We start from the raw sequence: 19,289 nt of genomic DNA on the forward strand, positions 1-19,289 counted from the left end.
TGTTGTTGATGCAGAATCCTCTATCCCCTTACTATACTGTGTAATGGAATAGAATAGCCTATCCAGACTCCTCCCTTACCATACTGTGTGATGAAGGCGATGCAGCTGTCTACGATGATGGGGATATCATTCCTGCTGAGCTGCTGTTCTCTCAGGGTGTTGCCCTTCCCTCCAGCAGCTCTCTGGATGTCTGCGTACCACAGGGAGAAGTCTAACCGCCCCATCCCCTGGAGGTGCAGTGTCCTGGGGGGGGGGAGACATGTCGATACTCAGAGGTGATGGTTCAGAGAAAATAAACTCACTCTGAATCCGGCTCCAAAAAAACTCCTTTTACATGGTCAAATTACTTTCATTCTGGAAATTCCCCCCTAGTTGTGGGCAGAATTGGTGGGGAATGGAATTTCCAGAGTGAAAATAATTTGACCATGTAAATGAGTTTTTAGGCACCAAACTAGCCACGATATGTTGACATACTTATATAATGACAAAAAGAGACTGAAAACCAACCTTCCTTTTTCAACCAAAACCAGAATTTCCTTCTTCTCATGGTTTTGGTTCTCAGTTACTATACCTAGGAGACAAACACAGAACAAATGGAAGACAGACTACATTATTCATCAGCAGACAGGTGCTCAAAGAAACAGTGCTTGGGTTAGTTAAGGCAGAGAAATGTCCATGGTCAGTGTCTTCTGATCCCTCCTGTCTCAGCCTCCAGTATTTATGCTGCAGTAGTTTATGTGTCGGGGGGCTAGGGTCAGTCTGTTACATCTGGAGTATTTCTCTCGTCTTATCCGGTGTCCTGTGTGAATTTAAATATGCTCTCTCTAATTCTCTCTTTCTCTCGGAGGACCTGAGCCCTAGGACCATGCCTCAGGACTACCTGGCATGATGACTCCTTGCTGTCCCCAGTCCACCTGGCCGTGCTGCTGCTCCAGTTTCAACTGTTCTGCCTGCGGCTATGGAACCCTGATCTGTTCACCGGACGTTCTTTTTGCACCCTCGACAACTACTATGTTTATTATTATTATTATTATTATTATTTGACCATGCTGGTCATTTATGAACATTTTAACATCTTGACCATGTTCTGTTATAATATCCACCCGGCACAGCCAGAAGAGGACTGGCCACCCCTCATAGCCTGGTTCCTCTCTAGGTTTCTTCCTAGGTTTTGGCCTTTCTAGGGAGTTTTTCCTAGCCACCGTGCTTCCTTCACATGCATTGCTTGCTGTTTGGGGTTTTAGGCTGGGTTTCTGTACAGCACTTTGAGATTTCAGCTGATGTACGAAGGGCTATATAAATACATTTGATTTTATTTTGAGACTCACTGAGCTCTTGCAGACGTTTAAGGTTGATAATGTCCTCAGCTGCTCCGTCGTTCCCTGGGCAGATGAAGAGGTTAGACTTCTGAAGGACAAAATATCCCTCTTTCCACTGAGAAGGGTCTCGCATGGCCTTGTAACGCAGCACTCCCACCCGCTCAAACTCCCTCGTTAGCAGGCAGTGGCAGCTTAAAGGTGTGGCGGCCTGAGGAAGACAACACAGGAAGTGGTTCAAGTACAGGAGGGAACACTGGACAGACACATCCCAGGCTAGTACAGTACATAGACAGTGTTAGTTAGAAAGGAGGTAACAATTCACTGTAACCCCACCTTTATGTATGCATAGGGACATTACAACGTTCTGAGCTGGAAGAGCTGTAACTACGTCAGTAAAGCTGAGAATTGGCATCATCAGTGTGCAGGCATTGCACTCTTTTGAGATAGAAAGTCATCTCATACCTTTCCGATGGCCTTGACCCAACACTGCAGTGCATCACGAGTTTCCAATCCAAACTGATAGAGCTTCTCCGAGGACAAGTACAGTTGAAATGTATAGAGAAACCTACAACAAGACACAGGAACATAAGTGAAGGGCATTAGATCAACACTAGTTGGTAGATATCTGTACATTGAGTGGCAGTGATATAACCATTTCATGCTAAATGTACCTTTTCTCCACGCGCGTGTTTGAAAGAGACAGTATGATTGGCCGCCTACATTAGTTCCTGTGCCATGATTGGTCCTCTAACCTGTCAATGAAGCCGTTGTTGTTGCAGGAGTCCGGCCTGCTGACCCCCAGACAGACGATGTCTTTGACGTTGATCTTCATGCTAGGATCAGGACATCGGTCCGACTCATAGAACAGAAGAGACCTCTCCACCGTGCACCAGTACTTCTGGAAATCTGGGGGGCAAATAACAGCAAACATATAAGCCGTCACGTTCTAAAATAGTCTGGCGTTGCCGTACTTCAGAATCACGCTCATCCCTCGAATATTAGAGCGAACAAACGTGAAGAAGCCTGGAAATCGTGGTCCCTTTAAAAGAAAAAAAAAAACATTAGGGATTTTTATGATGGGCTGTGTTTTTAGAGGGAAATAAACTACAAGTAACTATGAGTGACTTTCTAAATCACAAAACTCTGTTTTACTGTAGAGAGTCCAGCCCCTAACAGTGAGTAGTGTATTTCCTAACAGAACAGTATTGGCCCAGTCAGTATTTGGTCATATAAAGTGCTTTGTTCTCTCCAGGCCTTTATGCTGATGTTACTGTGGAGGCAGTATTCCTCTATTCAATCTGTGCCAAGTGGTGTGTTGTTAGCACCTGCCAACACACACACACACACACACACACGTGCGTGCGTGCGCACACACGCCTACCTTCTCTGGTTTTCCTGGATAATGTCCCTTTGTTCATTGAGGATGACTTGTAGAGGTAGCCGGAGTGCAGCACGGCCTGCATAATCTCATCATACACACTGGGGTCTGAGAAAACAGGGAGGAACAGATGAAAGAAACTGATTTTGACACTCCAAAAAAAAAAAAACACGAGTTGGGGTCTAGGCAAACAGGACAAAACATTAAGTCATACTTCATAAAGAGTTTCATGAATAAGCCATAATAAATGCATTTACAACATGATAAATACTTTATAAATGATCAGACGTGTGCTGTTTCAACAGAGACAGCTCGTTGTGCTGTTTCAACAGAGACAGCTCGTTGTGCTGTTTCAACAGAGACAGCTCGGTGTGCTGTTTCAACAGAGACAGCTCGTTGTGCTGTTTCAACAGAGACAGCTCGTTGTGCTGTTTCAACAGAGACAGCTCGTTGTGCTGTTTCAACAGAGACAGCTCGGTGTGCTGTTTCAACAGAGACAGCTCGGTGTGCTGTTTCAACAGAGACAGCTAGTTGTGCTGTTTCAACAGAGACAGCTAGTTGTGCATTTTCAACAGAGACAGCTAGTTGTGCTGTTTCAACAGAGACAGCTAGTTGTGCTGTTTCAACAGAGACAGCTAGTTGTGCTGTTTCAACAGAGACAGCTAGTTGTGCTGTTTCAACAGAGACAGCTCGGTGTGCTGTTTCAACAGAGACAGCTCGGTGTGCTGTTTCAACAGAGACAGCTAATTGTGCTGTTTCAACAGAGACAGCTAGGTGTGCTGTTTCAACAGAGACAGCTAATTGTGCTGTTTCAACAGAGACAGCTCGGTGTGCTGTTTCAACAGAGACAGCTCGGTGTGCTGTTTCAACAGAGACAGCTCGGTGTGCTGTTTCAACAGAGACAGCTCGGTGTGCTGTTTCAACAGAGACAGCTCGGTGTGCTGTTTCAACAGAGACAGCTCGGTGTGCTGTTTCAACAGAGACAGCTCGGTGTGCTGTTTCAACAGAGACAGCTCGGTGTGCTGTTTCAACAGAGACAGCTCGGTGTGCTGTTTCAACAGAGACAGCTAGTTGTGCTGTTTCAACAGAGACAGCTAGTTGTGCATTTTCAACAGAGACAGCTAGTTGTGCTGTTTCAACAGAGACAGCTAGTTGTGCTGTTTCAACAGAGACAGCTAGTTGTGCTGTTTCAACAGAGACAGCTAGTTGTGCTGTTTCAACAGAGACAGCTCGGTGTGCTGTTTCAACAGAGACAGCTCGGTGTGCTGTTTCAACAGAGACAGCTAATTGTGCTGTTTCAACAGAGACAGCTAGGTGTGCTGTTTCAACAGAGACAGCTAATTGTGCTGTTTCAACAGAGACAGCTCGGTGTGCTGTTTCAACAGAGACAGCTCGGTGTGCTGTTTCAACAGAGACAGCTCGGTGTGCTGTTTCAACAGAGACAGCTCGGTGTGCTGTTTCAACAGAGACAGCTCGGTGTGCTGTTTCAACAGAGACAGCTCGGTGTGCTGTTTCAACAGAGACAGCTCGGTGTGCTGTTTCAACAGAGACAGCTAGGTGTGCTGTTTCAACAGAGACAGCTAGGTGTGCTGTTTCAACAGAGACAGCTCGGTGTGCTGTTTCAACAGAGACAGCTAGGTGTGCTGTTTCAACAGAGACAGCTAGGTGTGCTGTTTCAACAGAGATAGCTAGTTGTGCTATTTCAGAGACAGCTCGGTGTGCTGTTTCAACAGAGATATTTTACTCCTACAACACTAGAGGTCAACATGCAGAGGAAGACCAAACTGTTTCATCACAAAAGCTCTGGGTGCTCTATCAAACCATGAACCATGCTGTAATTACTTGAAAGCTTTTTCCAGAGAGCTGCTGAGCACACTACATTATACTGCACGGTCGCAAAATAGTCACATAATGCATCAAAAGTCCAGCAGGCAAATAAAGCCTGTCCCCTGTCTCACCTGAGGTTCCTTGCGGGAGGGAGTATTCCTGAGACAGATGCTTGTCATATCCATTAGAGGCAGCGAGGCGGGCTCGGACAGCCTCTGCCTCGGTGAAGATCTGGGTGACCGTCTTCAGCAGGTTTTGCTCGGTCACAGCAGTACACAGAACCTGCAGGGTAGAGAGAGAGAGAGGAGAGACAGAGAGAGGGAAGCATTAGGGGATATATTAGGGTGACGCAACAAACACACACACAGCATGTACGTACCACTAAAAGCATCCACAGCCACAGGGACAGACATTCAGCCTATATTCCAAAAAGTCCCCTCTCCATTCAACTGGCTCCCTTTCATCTACTCTCTGTAATTGTTTTAGTTTCAAAGCACATTCCATGTCATTGTTGTTGGGATAAAAGTCTGGCTGCATGCTAGCTACAGGCAGCTATAGCCGTAACTTGAACCCTAGTATAGCTTACAGGTACTAAAACTACCACCAATACCATCTAGTCTAAATGTGTACCCTTACAGAAAAACACGTGAAATTCATGTGGTTTTTCCCGTAAGGGTAGTGAGCAGCAATGTTTGTTTACTGAGAGACAGAGCAGCCAGCAGCAATGTTTGTTTACTGAGAGACAGAGCAGCCAGCCGCTGTTTTTACTGAGAGACAGAGCAGCCAGCCGTGTGTTTTTACTGAGAGACAGAGCAGCCAGCCGTGTGTTTTTACTGAGAGACAGAGCAGCCAGCCGTGTGTTTTTACTGAGAGACAGAGCAGCCAGCCGTGTGTTTTTACTGAGAGACAGAGCAGCCAGCCGTGTGTTTTTACTGAGAGACAGAGCAGCCAGCCGTGTGTTTTTACTGAGAGACAGAGCAGCCAGCCGTGTGTTTTTACTGAGAGACAGAGCAGCCAGCCGTGTGTTTTTACTGAGAGACAGAGCAGCCAGCCGTGTGTTTTTACTGAGAGACAGAGCAGCCAGCCGTGTGTTTTTACTGAGAGACAGAGCAGCCAGCCGTGTGTTTTTACTGAGAGACAGAGCAGCCAGCCGTGTGTTTTTACTGAGAGACAGAGCAGCCAGCCGTGTGTTTTTACTGAGAGACAGAGCAGCCAGCCGTGTGTTTTTACTGAGAGACAGAGCAGCCAGCCGTGTGTTTTTACTGAGAGACAGAGCAGCCAGCCGTGTGTTTTTACTGAGAGACAGAGCAGCCAGCCGTGTGTTTTTACTGAGAGACAGAGCAGCCAGCCGTGTGTTTTTACTGAGAGACAGAGCAGCCAGCCGTGTGTTTTTACTGAGAGACAGAGCAGCCAGCCGTGTGTTTTTACTGAGAGACAGAGCAGCCAGCCGTGTGTTTTTACTGAGAGACAGAGCAGCCAGCCGTGTGTTTTTACTGAGAGACAGAGCAGCCAGCCGTGTGTTTTTACTGAGAGACAGAGCAGCCAGCCGTGTGTTTTTACTGAGAGACAGAGCAGCCAGCCGTGTGTTTTTACTGAGAGACAGAGCAGCCAGCCGTGTGTTTTTACTGAGAGACAGAGCAGCCAGCAATGTGTTTTTACTGAGAGACAGAGCAGCCAGCCGTGTGTTTTTACTGAGAGACAGAGCAGCCAGCCGTGTGTTTTTACTGAGAGACAGAGCAGCCAGCCGTGTGTTTTTACTGAGAGACAGAGCAGCCAGCAATGTGTTTTTACTGAGAGACAGAGCAGCCAGCCGTGTGTTTTTACTGAGAGACAGAGCAGCCAGCCGTGTGTTTTTACTGAGAGACAGAGCAGCCAGCCAAGACAGATAGTCATTTAGTTTTTATTTCATAACAACCTAGAAATGTTCTCCATTCGTACACCTTGTAGACTAATAAAAAGGGTTTATGATAAGAATATAGCCTATACAACACACCACATAGGGGTGGCAGGTAGCCTGGCGGCTAGGAGCATTGGGCCAGTAACCAAAAGGTTGCTGGATCAAATCCTCGAACTGACAAGGTAAAAATCTGTCGTTCTACCCCTGAGCAAGGCAGTTAACCCACTGTTCCCCGGGCACCGTGGATGTCGATTAAGGAAGCCCCCCACACCTCTCTGATTCAGAGGGGTTGGATTAAATGCAGAAGATACATTTCAGTTGAAGGCATTCAGTTGTACAACTGACTAGGATCCCCCTTCCCCTAGATCCTCTTATAGCAGCTATACAAAGTGTTCCTGTACCTTGAGCAGCTCCTCCTGTGTGTTGAAGTTGGGGTGGGGGTGTCGGTAGCGCCCCTCACGGTACTTATGGATGATAAACTCTCTCCGCTGGTCAGGTGTGGCATCATGGTCTAACTCGTCAGCTGGAGATAACCTGGCCGCCCAGAACTCATTGGCTCGGTCGTTCCCCAACATTATGAAGAGCTGACGAACACACAAAGACAGAACAGTTTCCACAAAAAACACAGAATAATCATAACTCATGAGGTCCTGACTATATTCACAGTCTATCGTCGGACTTTCAACTTAAAAATGTACAAAACATATTTAAACTCTGTTCCAATATAATGGATTTGTTGGAGGTGAAAATGGTGAGAAGTCCTTGATGCACAACAAAACAAACTCATTTCAGTATCCCGAAAAATATTTAGCCACTTAACTAAAATAAACGTGAGCATTTCCCCTGACTTTCTCCCTCCCCCTTCCCTGATGAAGCCCCCTGGTTCTTCTCACCTGCACGATCTCATTGCTCCACACGCTGGTGTCCAGTTTCAGGCTCTGTACTTTAGACACCATAGTTCCCAGACCTCTGTGTTGACCTGCAGGGGAAAAGGGACAAAAGACCGCCGTAATCACTCTCCTGGCACTAGACAGTGGTACTGTGTTGGTAACAGGACACTCAGGCGCTGCCTCGCTAGAGAGAACCACGAGACAGAGAAATGATGTGTGTATTTGGAAACATTTCACTTCACCTGGCACAGGTGGGATAAAAACAACACAGGTGAGAATGAAACGGTTGTGGCTCATGACAATGGGCTGATAACTAAGACACCTGGCCAACAGCTGCCAATGCTATATCATCAGTCACACGCACCCGATGGGACCCAACACCCAGCTAGGCCCTCTGGCATCAAACTGAGGGGGAGCCCGCCCCACCTATACAATAGTAGGGGAAACGCTGTCTCACCTGCACAGTTCTTACAGATGACAACGCAGAGGTTTATGGAGGCCCAGTCAGGATTGACTGCTTGGCAGTCAGCACAGAGCTTATTAAACCTGTTGGACCAGATCTTCTCAGCCACCTCGTAGTCAGACAGGGTCTCTGCTATGGACTCCTGTACAGCCTCCATCCAATCTCTCTTATCCCGCTCAGACTCAGCTGTGAAACTACAGGGACAACCAATCAATCAAAAACTTTCCTGGCTCAAATCAATCAAACACAATTGTCTCTGTTTTCAGGGATTCAAAAACAACAGCGTAGGAAGTTTATTTAACTAGGCAAGTCTGTAAATAAGAATTTGTTTTTAACTATGACGTCCTACACCAGCCAAACCCGGACGATGCTGGGCCAATTGTGCGCCGCCCTATGGGACTCACTGGCGGACGTGATTCAGCCTGGATTCGAACCAGGGACTGTAGTGACGCCTCTTGCACTGAGATGCAGTACCTTAGAACGCTGCACCACTCGGGAGCCCCGAGTGATGATGAACAGAATGTATTTGTTGCCAAAACTAGAGAAAGGTATACAAGTGTTATTCCCATGTCAGTAAACAACTAACCTGAATGTTTTGTAAGGAGTGATGAGGTCAAAGCTTTTTCCTTTGCCGTCTCTGATCGTAGCTCCTCTGGCCTCGATCAGCGTGATTCCAATCCCATTCCTAAAACACTGTTCAGTCTTGTACAGCCAGACCTGCTCTGTGTTGATGGCCACGTAGACTTTTGACTTGGTCCCTTTGAGCTCCAGAGGACCACTCCTCTGACAGTGGCTGCCAGGACCGAAGCGAGGGCGCCCAAACACAAGCTGTTCCTTCACCCTCCCCTGTAGGGTACTGCACCACTGATGTCTCTGCACTGAGAGGGGACAGGTAGAAAGATATCGGTTGGCATTACCATTTTTTTTGTACTTAAAATGGTACAGAAAATACCAGGTATTTACTATGAAATTATATGGTAAAAATGGTAATTACACAATAACAATGTGAATTTATTGTTTGTGTCGTTTGGATTCAAACCAAGCATCCTTTTGTACCAGTCAGTTACCAATTGTACCAGAAAGTGTCTTTCGATACCAAATCATTTCCTAATAGATAAATACCAGAGGAATCAGTAGGCTAAAATAAAGTTGTAAATAAGATGTTTTTACTATGAGATTATGACAGAGGCTATTTTGCTCGTTTGGGTCATTTGAGTCTCCAGAGAGAAAAGAAGGTTATTGGGTCAACCTTCGTCCAACAGAGGTTGTCACATAAGTTGTTTTCTGCTTGTATGCCTTGAGGACTCCTCTATAGCTGCGTCCCAATCCTTCACGCTTCTCCTAAAGTACGCACTTGGACACTTGGATTTAATAACATCTATCCAATGCTTTAAAATCCACGATGGGAAATTGGGACAACTAATTTCTGTAGTTGCCTGTGTGTGAGATTTTAATTGTTTGTTGTTAAGTGCTTTGTTTACCTTCGTTATCAGCCCGGAAGACAAACGTCCTGTGACTTGTCACTATCTCAAATTTATTGTCTTTGGCCATGCGGGCCATCTGTATCGCAGCCAGAGGAATCACTCCTTTAGAGTACGGATCCTTGGAGAGAATAGTATAAAGAGGGAGAAATATTGGTAAAGAGACAAATATTGTAATGAACAATGCTGATTATCTCAATGTGATTACAGTCCATCATTCAGGAAAAAAGGCCTACCTTTTCACTGCCGAAGTACAGCAGATTTTTGCCATCAAACTTCACATAGCGTTTCTGGAATACATAGTTCCTAGAATGCCAAATACAAAATGATCAGTGTCATACCACTGCTTTAAAAAATATATAATACATAAAAAAATTATATATATATATATACACACACAGTTGAAGTCGGAAGTTTACATACACCTTAGCCAAATACATTTAAACTCAGTTTCACAATTCCTGACATTTAATCCTAGTTAACATTTCCTGTCTTAGGTCAGTTAGGATAACCACTTTATTTTAAGAATGTGAAATGTCGGAATAACAGTAGAGAATTATTTATTTCATCTTTTGTTTCTTTCATCACATTCCCAGTGGGTCAGAAGTTTACATACACTCAATTCGTATTTGGTAGCATTGCCTTTAAATTGTTTAACGTTTCAGGTAGCCTTCCACAAGCTTCCCACAATAAATTGGGTGAATTTTGGCCCATTCCTCCTGACAGAGCTGGTGTAACTGAGTCAGGTTTGTAGGCCTCCTTGCTCGCACATGCTTTTTCAGTTCAGCCCACAAATGTTCTATAGGATTGAGGTCAGGGCTTTGTGATAAATAAATTGACTTTGTTGTCCTTAAGCCATTTTGCCACAACTTTGGAAGTATGCTTGGGGTCATTGTCCATTTAGAAGACCCATTTGCGACCAAGCTTTAGCTTCCTGACTGATGCCTTGAGATGTTGCTTCAATATATCCACATAATTTTCCTCCTCATGATGCCATCCATTTTGTGAAGTGCACCAGTCCCTCCTGCAGCAAAGCACCCTCACAACATGATGCTGCCACCCCCGTGCTTCACGGTTGGGATGGTGTTCTTCGGCTTGCAAGCCTCCCCCTTTTCCTCCAAACATAACAATGGTCATTATGGCCAAACAGTTCTATTTTTGTTTCATCAGACCAGAGGACATGTCTCAAAAAGTACGATCTTTGTCCCCATGTGCAGTTGCAAACCGTAGTCTGGCTTTTTTATGGCGGTTTTGGAGCAGTGGCTTCTCCTTGCTGAACGGCCTTTCAGGTTATGTCCATATAGGACTCGTTTTACTGTGGATATAGATACTTTTGTGCCCGTTTCCTCCAGCATCTTCACAAGGTCATTTGCTGTTGCTCTGGGATTGATTTGCACTTTTCGCACCAAAGTACGTTCATCTCTAGGAGACAGAACGCGTCTCCTTCCTGAGTGTTATGATCGGCTGCGTGGTCCCATGGTGTTTATACTTGCGTACGATTGTTTATACAGATGAACGTGGTACCTTCAGGCGTTTGGAAATTGCTGAACCAGACTTGTGGAGGTCTACAATTTTTTTCTGAGGTCTTGGCTGATTTCTTTTGATTTTCCCCATTTTGTCAAGCAAAGAGGCACTGAGTTTGAAGGTAGGCCTTGAAATAAATCCACAGGTACACCTCCAATTGACTCAAATGATGTAAATTAGCCTATCAGAAGCTTCTAAAGCCATGACATCATTTTCTGGAATTTTCCAAGCTGTTTAAAGGCCCAGTAAACTTAGTGTATTTAAACTTCTGACCCCCCGGAATTGTGATACAGTGAATGATAAGTGAAATAATCTGTCTGTAAACAATTGTTGGAAAAATTACTTGTGTCACGCACAAAGTAGATGCCCTAACCGACTTGCCAAAGCTACAGTTTTCTTTAACAAGAAATTTGTGGAGTGGTTCAAAAACGAGTTTTAATGACTCCAACCTAAGTGTATGTAAACTTCCGACTTCAACTGTAGTTATAAAATAATAAGCAGAGCTCAGTTTCAAGCGATATTAACTGTTTATCATTTAGCCAGAAACACAATGGGAAAAGGAAGAAAAAAAAGACACGAAGCAGAGAGTGCTTTCAGAAAGTAGTCACACCGTTGTGTCAATACTTTGTAGAAGCACCCTTGCCAGTGATTACAGCTGTGAGTCTTTCTGGGTAACATGCTGATATTGTCCACCCACACCAAATGCGATCAGGACATGCAGGTTGAAATATCAAAACAAACTCTGAACCAACTATATTGATTTGGGGACAGGTCAAAAAGCATTAATCATTCATGCCAATTTAGATAGCTAGCTTACTGTTGCTAGCTAATTTGTCCTGGAATATAAAACATTGGTTTGTTATTTCACCTGAAATGCACAAGGTCCTCTACTTCCGACAATTAATCCACAGATAAAAAGGTAAACCTTGTTAGTTTCTAGTAATCTCTCCTCCTTCAGGCTTCTTCTTCGGACTTTATATGCCGGTTGGCAACCAACATTAAAGGTGCATTACAACTACCAACTGGAATGGAGAGTGTACCTCAGTTCATCTGTCAATCACCCACGTGGGTATATGCTCCTAAAAACCAATGAGGATGTTGGAGAAATGGTACTTGCAGTGCGTCAAGCATCACAAATAGAACCAAGTTCTATTTTAACACCTGGCTATGCAGACGCTCGTTGACGCGGGCGAGCAGTGTGGATGTAATGATTTAATAACATGTATGTGTAAATGTATTGTGCACCGCTCGCCACTTGACGTGAGCTGTGTGTTCGGCATGTAAGATCTTTGCACACCTCGATTGTACACTATTTGCACACTATTCTTTTTTAAATTCTTCAATCTCTGTCAAGCTGATTGTTGATCATTGCTAGACAGACATTTTCAAGTCTTGCCATAGATTTTCAAGACGATTTAAGTCAAAACTGTAACTAGGCCACAACATTCAATGTTGTATTGGTAAACAATGCCAGTGTATATTTGGCCTTGTGTTTTAGGTTATTGTCTTGCTGAAAGGTGAATTTGTCTCCCAGTGTCTGGTGGAAAGCAGACAACCAGGTTTGGATCTAGGATTTTGCCTGTGCTTAGCTCTATTCTGTTTCTTTATTCATCCTGAAAAACTCCCTAGTCCTTGCCGTGCAAGCATACCCATAACGTAATGCAGCCACCACTATGCTTGAAAATATGAAGAGTGGTACTCAGTGATGTGTTGTTGGTGTGGGATTTGCCCCAAACATAACGCTTTGTATTCAGGACATAAGTAAAAATGTGTAACAAAAATGAACTTTAAGTGCCTTATTGCAAACAGGATGCATGTTTTGGAATATTTGTATTCTTTAAAGGATTCCTTCCTTTCACTCTGTCAATTAGGTTAGTATTGTGGAGTACAATGTTGTTGATCCATCCTCAGTTTTCTCCTATCACAGCCATTAAACTCTGTAAATGTCACCTTTGGCCTCATGGTGAAATCCCTTGAGCAGTTTCCTTCCTCTGCGGTAACTGAGTTAGGAAGTACGCCTGTATCTTTTGTAGTGACTGGGTGTATTGATACATCATCCAAAGTGTAATTAATAACTTCACCATGCTCAAAAGGGATATATTTTCTATTTTGAGCCATCTACCAATAGGTGCCCTTCTTAACGAGGCATTGGAAAACCTCCCTGGTCTTTTTGGTTGAATTTGTGTTTGAAATTCATCGCTCAACTGAGGGACCTTACAGATAATTGTATGTGTGGGGTACAGAGATGAGGTAGTCATTCAAAAATCAAGTTAATCACTATTATTGCACACAGAGTGAGTCCATGCAACTTATTATGTCACTTGTTAAGCACATTTTCACTCCTGAATTTATTTAGGCTTGCCATAACAAAGGGGTTGAATACTTATTGACTCAAGACATTTCAGCTTTTCATTTTGAATTAACTAGTAAACATTTCAAAAAATATAATTCCACTTTGACACAATGAGGTATTGTGTGTAGGCCAGTGACACATCTCAATTTAAATATATTTTAAATTCAGGCTTTAACACAACAAAATGTGTAAAAATGTAAAGGCGTGTGAGCAACTTTCCCTCTAAACTGGGACTGCCGTGCAGAAGAAATATCAGCCCTGCAGAGAGAAACACGAGATTAAACTTCATTCAACTTTCTAGAGTTATCCCCATTAGTTAACATGTTCAGTCACCTCCTTGTCTGAAGGACCAGTGAATAAACAGGTTAATGTCAAGCGCTGCATGTTTATTTCAAAAGTCTCATGGAATGTAGGCCAACATCAAACACCACACATTGGCTGCGCCTGTAGTCTGAATGATAGAACAGCTATTTCCATGTTAAAATGTTATGGGATGCATTTTCTCCATTGTTTTTGATGGTAGGTCACTCTGGTAGGCCTACATTAGAATCAAATAGCCACAGTAGCCTACTTGACCACTTAAAACTAACTTAAAGCGGGTACAGCCTCAGTGTTCACAGTAAACGTGCGCAGGAAGTTGCACAGAAGTTTCATAACGTTCAAGTTTGTGCTCAGCAGACCAGAAATGTGCTCAGTGATGATTTTTTTTTTTTAAGGGAATGTCAGTTGTGAATACTTTCTGAAGTTACTGCATATTAACTTTTTAGCATTTAGCAAGACACACAAGAAGATTGGAGAAACACAGTGGGGAAGAAGAAGCGAGAGACACACCGGTTTGAGAGGACAGGCACGAGGCAGAGACAGTTCCTCAGAAGGGAGGAGAAGACAGAGGGAGGCAAGGAGGACCAGGACCAGGCATACCCTTGTGGTGATAGCTTATCCAGCCAGCCACAGATGATGGGTTCAGTCTGCTCAGAGAGAGAGGTGTAGCTGGCGTAGGGGGATATCGTCTGGTCCTCATCCGGCTCCGAGGGATACAGGTTGGGGGGTAAGGAGAGGCAGAGAGGGGGTGGTGCTGCCTCTCCTACTGTGCTGTAGCCCTGGGACTCACTGTGGAGGGCGTGGGACAGACGTTTGGCCCAGGAGAGTTTGGGTGTCCTGCAGTGTAAAAACAGTCTCTGTAACTGATTGATGCATTTGTAATAATCTTGACTCCAGCCGCTTTAGGTTTCTCTAGCGTAGGTAGCAGGCAGCAGGTAGCAGGCAGCAGGTAGCAGGTACCAACATTGGATTGAAAAGATGGAGCACAAATAACATTTTAAATCTACAGCAGACTATTTTCTCTCTATGGCTGTAGTCAGAGTTGTGTGAGAAGATGTTTAATTGGCAAGCCAGTAGCATTATCCACTCCTCTAGACACAATAATCTTACCCATGATCCTCTCCATGTTTCTCTTCCACCGCTCTTGTCATTCCTGTCTTTCCTTCACATCTGGTCCTTTCCGCCTTTGAGAAAACAACATGGATAACATATACATCAATGTCAGGAGAGCCAAAGTGACCACAAACACTAACACAACTCGGATGGGTTCTAATAACAGACCCAGGTCCCAAATGGCCCCCTATTCTCTATATTGCACACTATTCAGCACCCTATTCTCTATACGGCACCCTATTCTCTATACGACACCCTATTCTCTATATAGTGCACTACTAGGGCCCATAGTGCCATTTCAGACACCATTTGATGTTTCCTGGAAAGCCTATAGGGTTCTGGTCTAAAGTAGTGCACTACATAGGGAATAGGGTGCCATTTGGTACGCATCCTCAAGAGTCCCAGTCTCACCTCAGAGTGCTGCAGCGGTTGTCTGGTCTGGAAGACCGTTTCACAGTAGGGACTGATCTCCTCCTCTGGGTCCTCCATGGGGACTGCGGTGGAGGAAGAAATGACATATTATAAGCTTTGTTATAAGATACTATAAATAAATAAAAAAGTTCATACATGCTTATAGTATAGAAACAGTGTAGTGTAGAAAACCAGTACAGTCCCTCTCCTGAACACTAACTCACACCCCTCTGTAACTCTGGAAACAAGTAGCCTACCTGCCCCCCAACTCTGCCTGACCCTGCAGAGGCGGGGGATTGGTCCCCATTGTTTACAGGCTCCTCTGTTTACACCTCTGGAGCGCTCCAATTACATGCTACACACAGTGACCTCTGATTGGGACATTTGACCGCCCATTCACCACCTTTGACCCTGCCTACATGCATCTCCTCAGGACATTTGTCCAATAGGCAGATGGGACTGGAACAAGTATAAAAGCACAGTTCAGCCTAGTGCGGGCTCAGTTTTCAGCAAGCAGTGGCAGAGTAAGGAGCATAAACCTCTGTCAGGCACATCAACAGCTGGGTCACAACCCATAGACCATTTGTCCTGCAGCCCTGGACTCTCCCAACACACGTTAGGGCACCACTGACCAACAAAACCACTAAAGCTCTTCCACCTAGTCCACTTCCTGTTTGCAGTGTGTGTGTGTGTGTGTGTGTGTGTGTGTGTGTGTGCCGGTCTTGTGTGTGGCCATAAAAGTGTGACTTGTATCCCTGTCTCCTATTGGTCATTTCCATCCTCTACAGGGACGCCTTGACAGTTATATCTAAACCAGCACCTCTATTGGACACCACCATGCTCTTTTTCAACCAGCTATAAAGAATTTAAACTGGATGCTAAAGTGTAAGCGAAAAGTAAAGTTTGAGCGATGCAAAGTGTTAACAATTTCTTGAATGACCTTGATTTAAAAACAGGTCAAGGGTAATTTATAGGACTAAAGGGTACACAGTTATAAGGTCTAACTAAACCAGCTGTAAGGTTACTTTCAGAAAGTCATGGGTACACTTACCTCCGTGGGACGATTCACAAGAGTTGTTACTTAAAGTGCTGCAGACACACAAAACAAAACATTAGTTACACAAAACAATACTCTTTCGACATAGGCCTATACTTCTACCACATAGGTATATGATATTAAAGTGAAACGTTGACCTACCTAATTCTTTCAGGAGTGGTGTGGATCTCTGGCCGAGGTGGTGTTTGAGGAGCGTTGCAGGGAATCCATCCACTACTAGCTGCCGTGCCAGGTGAAGAGCCACAGTAGATCTCATTGGAGACCATCTCCATTGGGGAGCCAGGAGGGGAAGTGGCCAGAGAGGGGAATCCAGTGTTATCATAGGAGGATGAGGGAGGTGGGGTTGTCATGCACTGGTCCTGGTTTTGTTCAGTCCTTCCACCAGATGACGGTGGTGTGGATGTAGGTCCTCTAAACATGGCTGGAGGGGTACCTCGGTTCAGCCGAGGGGGAACAGGGGGCTGGGGACCTCCAGAGTCTGAGGAGTTACTCAGCCTCCTCTCTCTCAGGCTTAGGCTGTGTCTCAGGGTAGGGGTAGGGGCAGGGTTAGGGGTAGGCCCCACCATCACTGTGTCAGTGTTCAATTCACCTGAAGCCAAACCTTCCAATATGGTGAAACAGAGAGATTCCTGAGATGGTTTCCTGGTTAGGGTTAGAACCAGGGGATCTGGTGATGTCGGTGGTATGGGACAGGAGAGAAACCGGGCAGGTTCTGTTTTGTGTCTGTAAAACACCGTTCTAGGTTTTGGAACCGGTTTTATGACAACATTCCCATTGTACTGCTGCTGTTCTGACCCGGAGTTCATCAACATGGATGGAATGTTAGGAACAGAACTATTCCGGAACGCTTCAAACGGAATGGCCCCGGTTCCGCCCCCTTGGTCAGACCTCGGCCCGCCTGATTGGATGGGTGTGGAATTAATGTCAGACTCAGACTGACAACGGTCCAATAAGGGCTCCAAGGGCTCTGATGTCAACTGATTCTGATTGGTAGCCCTCTGAATGTGCTGGACCAGCCTCAGTATTCTCTTCCTGTGCCCGGTGGCAGTTATACCCAGCTGGATAAGAGTTCCATTGTCTAGGTGGCTGAGGTCCCTGGCCAAGAGGAAGCCTGACTGGCGGAAGGTCTTCAGGTATCGCTCCAGGTGGATCGCAGCCAACAGGATCTCAACGTCAGTGTTTCCATCTATTGTTGCCATAACAACGTACATACATGGGCTTGGAGGGGGCCTTCAGCTGCTGTGGTCAAGACGACGTCCATCATGGACCTACACAGGGAGACTCCACTCCATCTGAAATTAACACGTTATTAAGAACTAGATAATAATATAATTAATGTTGAGTTACTGGTCCGATAAGAGAACTAAACTCACTACATCCCTTTACTATAAATCAAATGAAAGTGTATTTGTCACGTGCACAGGATATAGTGTGTGTAAACGGTACAGTGAAATGCTTACAGAGTAACACCGTAAAAGCTAAACACATAACATGCAGAGTAACACTGTAAACACTGTTAGACTCTAGTTTTTAATGTACTGATTCATGTTACTATACTACAACTCATGAATTACTTTACATGTAAAAGGAATGTATGTGTTGAGGTCAATGAAGGGTAGATGGGAACTAGGAATAAGGAAAGTTACGGTGAGCAGAAGCTTCATATTCTGCTCCATGTTTCTGAGGAGAGAGGTCAAAGGCAATTATTAGTCTCTGATAAGGCAGGCCGGCTGCGGAACTGGGGAGGAGTGCGTCTCGAGGTCAAATCAACAGATGAAGTGAGAAGAAACCTCTGGGGAGGGGGGGCCAGAGAGGCCCCCCACAATGTCTCTCCTACTGTAGTACTCTCCCACACATACAGTCCACACCCACAAAGGTTACAGTGAGAGGCAGGGCTGTGACTACACCAGTGAGAGGAACCAATTCAATTCCTACCGAGCAACAGAGATGTATTGGTTGTCTAGATGTGTAAAGGAGTTGACTCCGCCCAGTAGAGGGTATAAATACATGCGCTTGTGTCACCATGTCTTTTGTCTTTGCAGCTGTATGACCCAGTGGGTGAATAAAATTGGTTTGAGCTTTTTCTAGTTGTCCGTTTGACTTTTTACTCAGTTTGTTCATAACCGTAACATGCAGAGTAACACAGTAAACATTTAACTGAACTGCTATTAATAGCATGTTAACTTCCAGCAGTGAGTGAGTGAGTGAGTGAGTGAGTGAGTGAGTGAGTGAGTGAGTGAGTGAGTGAGTGAGTATGTATGTATGTATATATACACTCACTCACTCACTGCTGGAAGTTAACATACATGAGTGCATGTGGCTATATTGATCACATTTCTCCCAGTGAAGGGAGAAGCAGGGGGATATGACACCAGTAAAGGGAGAAGCAGGGGGATATGACACCAGTAAACCAGTGAAGGGAGAAGCAGGGGGATATGACACCAGTAAACCAGTGAAGGGAGAAGCAGGGGGATATGACACCAGTAAACCAGTGAAGGGAGAAGCAGGGGGATATGACACCAGTAAACCAGTGAAGGAAGAAGCATGCAAGAGGTTAATAGACAGAACACAGAGACATGAGAGAAATCGAATAAGGTAACAAATGTGAAAACTGCAATTATTTGATGAATTCTATTGAAGATGTGTACCATTTAATTGACGACAAGGCACCATTTCAAGTGTGTTCTTATTCAACATGAATTCAATAATAAGTTATACAAATGAATGGAGAAATAAAGAGAGTATCCAGGGACACAACAGCCTGCAGCAAGGGAGCGGTATGTCAGGGTTGTGGGCACGGCTCTTCCAAAGCCTCGATAGAAACACTTCCTGAAAAAGCTTGGAATGCGTTAAGTTTTAATGGCTACTTTTCCCTGGCTGGTGTGTGTGTTAAACCTGGTTTCAAATACCATTTTAAATCGTTCAAATACCTTGACCGTTTGCTCTAGCCTGCCTCGAGTGCCAGACGGGCGGTGTTTGCAGTTATGGGACTATTCTATTGGTTTATTACGATAAACATACTCAATCATGCACAGATAAAGTATTTGCAGTGATTTAAAATACGATTTGAACCCAGGTTTAGAGTGGGTGTCCCTGTGGGTGACTCAGCTTGAGAACCCAGTCAGAACTAAAGAGAATCTCAAGGCTGACTGGGGCAGTTTGCCAGCCTCGTGAGGGGGAGGCACACAGCACAAGACATCACACACATTCTAATAGGAGTTTAGGATAGAAAATAGTATTTTAATGAGGCCTTGG

General features: G+C 44.8%; 1 protein-coding gene across 1 annotated transcript in view; it reads right to left on the reverse strand.

The window, feature by feature from the left end:
• The window catches only part of LOC106612290 (arf-GAP with Rho-GAP domain, ANK repeat and PH domain-containing protein 3), a 49,570-nt gene that overhangs the window by 12,907 nt on the left and 17,374 nt on the right, over window positions 1-19,289 (reverse strand). Inside the window, exons 2-19 of the mRNA XM_014213320.2 lie at window positions 16,176-17,326; window positions 16,029-16,066; window positions 14,978-15,060; window positions 14,564-14,637; window positions 14,054-14,290; window positions 9,492-9,561; window positions 9,256-9,376; window positions 8,361-8,652; window positions 7,769-7,968; window positions 7,315-7,400; window positions 6,823-7,005; window positions 4,656-4,806; window positions 2,701-2,805; window positions 2,072-2,225; window positions 1,782-1,884; window positions 1,329-1,527; window positions 508-571; window positions 80-243 (exon numbers count right to left, since the gene is read on the reverse strand). Coding sequence (XP_014068795.2) covers window positions 80-243; window positions 508-571; window positions 1,329-1,527; window positions 1,782-1,884; window positions 2,072-2,225; window positions 2,701-2,805; window positions 4,656-4,806; window positions 6,823-7,005; window positions 7,315-7,400; window positions 7,769-7,968; window positions 8,361-8,652; window positions 9,256-9,376; window positions 9,492-9,561; window positions 14,054-14,290; window positions 14,564-14,637; window positions 14,978-15,060; window positions 16,029-16,066; window positions 16,176-17,245 — 3,394 coding nt within the window. The 5' untranslated portion in view covers window positions 17,246-17,326. The remainder of the gene's footprint in view (window positions 1-79; window positions 244-507; window positions 572-1,328; window positions 1,528-1,781; window positions 1,885-2,071; window positions 2,226-2,700; window positions 2,806-4,655; window positions 4,807-6,822; window positions 7,006-7,314; window positions 7,401-7,768; window positions 7,969-8,360; window positions 8,653-9,255; window positions 9,377-9,491; window positions 9,562-14,053; window positions 14,291-14,563; window positions 14,638-14,977; window positions 15,061-16,028; window positions 16,067-16,175; window positions 17,327-19,289) is intronic.

This window comes from Salmo salar, chromosome ssa09 (genome assembly GCF_905237065.1).
Source record: "Salmo salar chromosome ssa09, Ssal_v3.1, whole genome shotgun sequence".
Taxonomy (NCBI): Eukaryota; Metazoa; Chordata; class Actinopteri; order Salmoniformes; family Salmonidae; genus Salmo; species Salmo salar.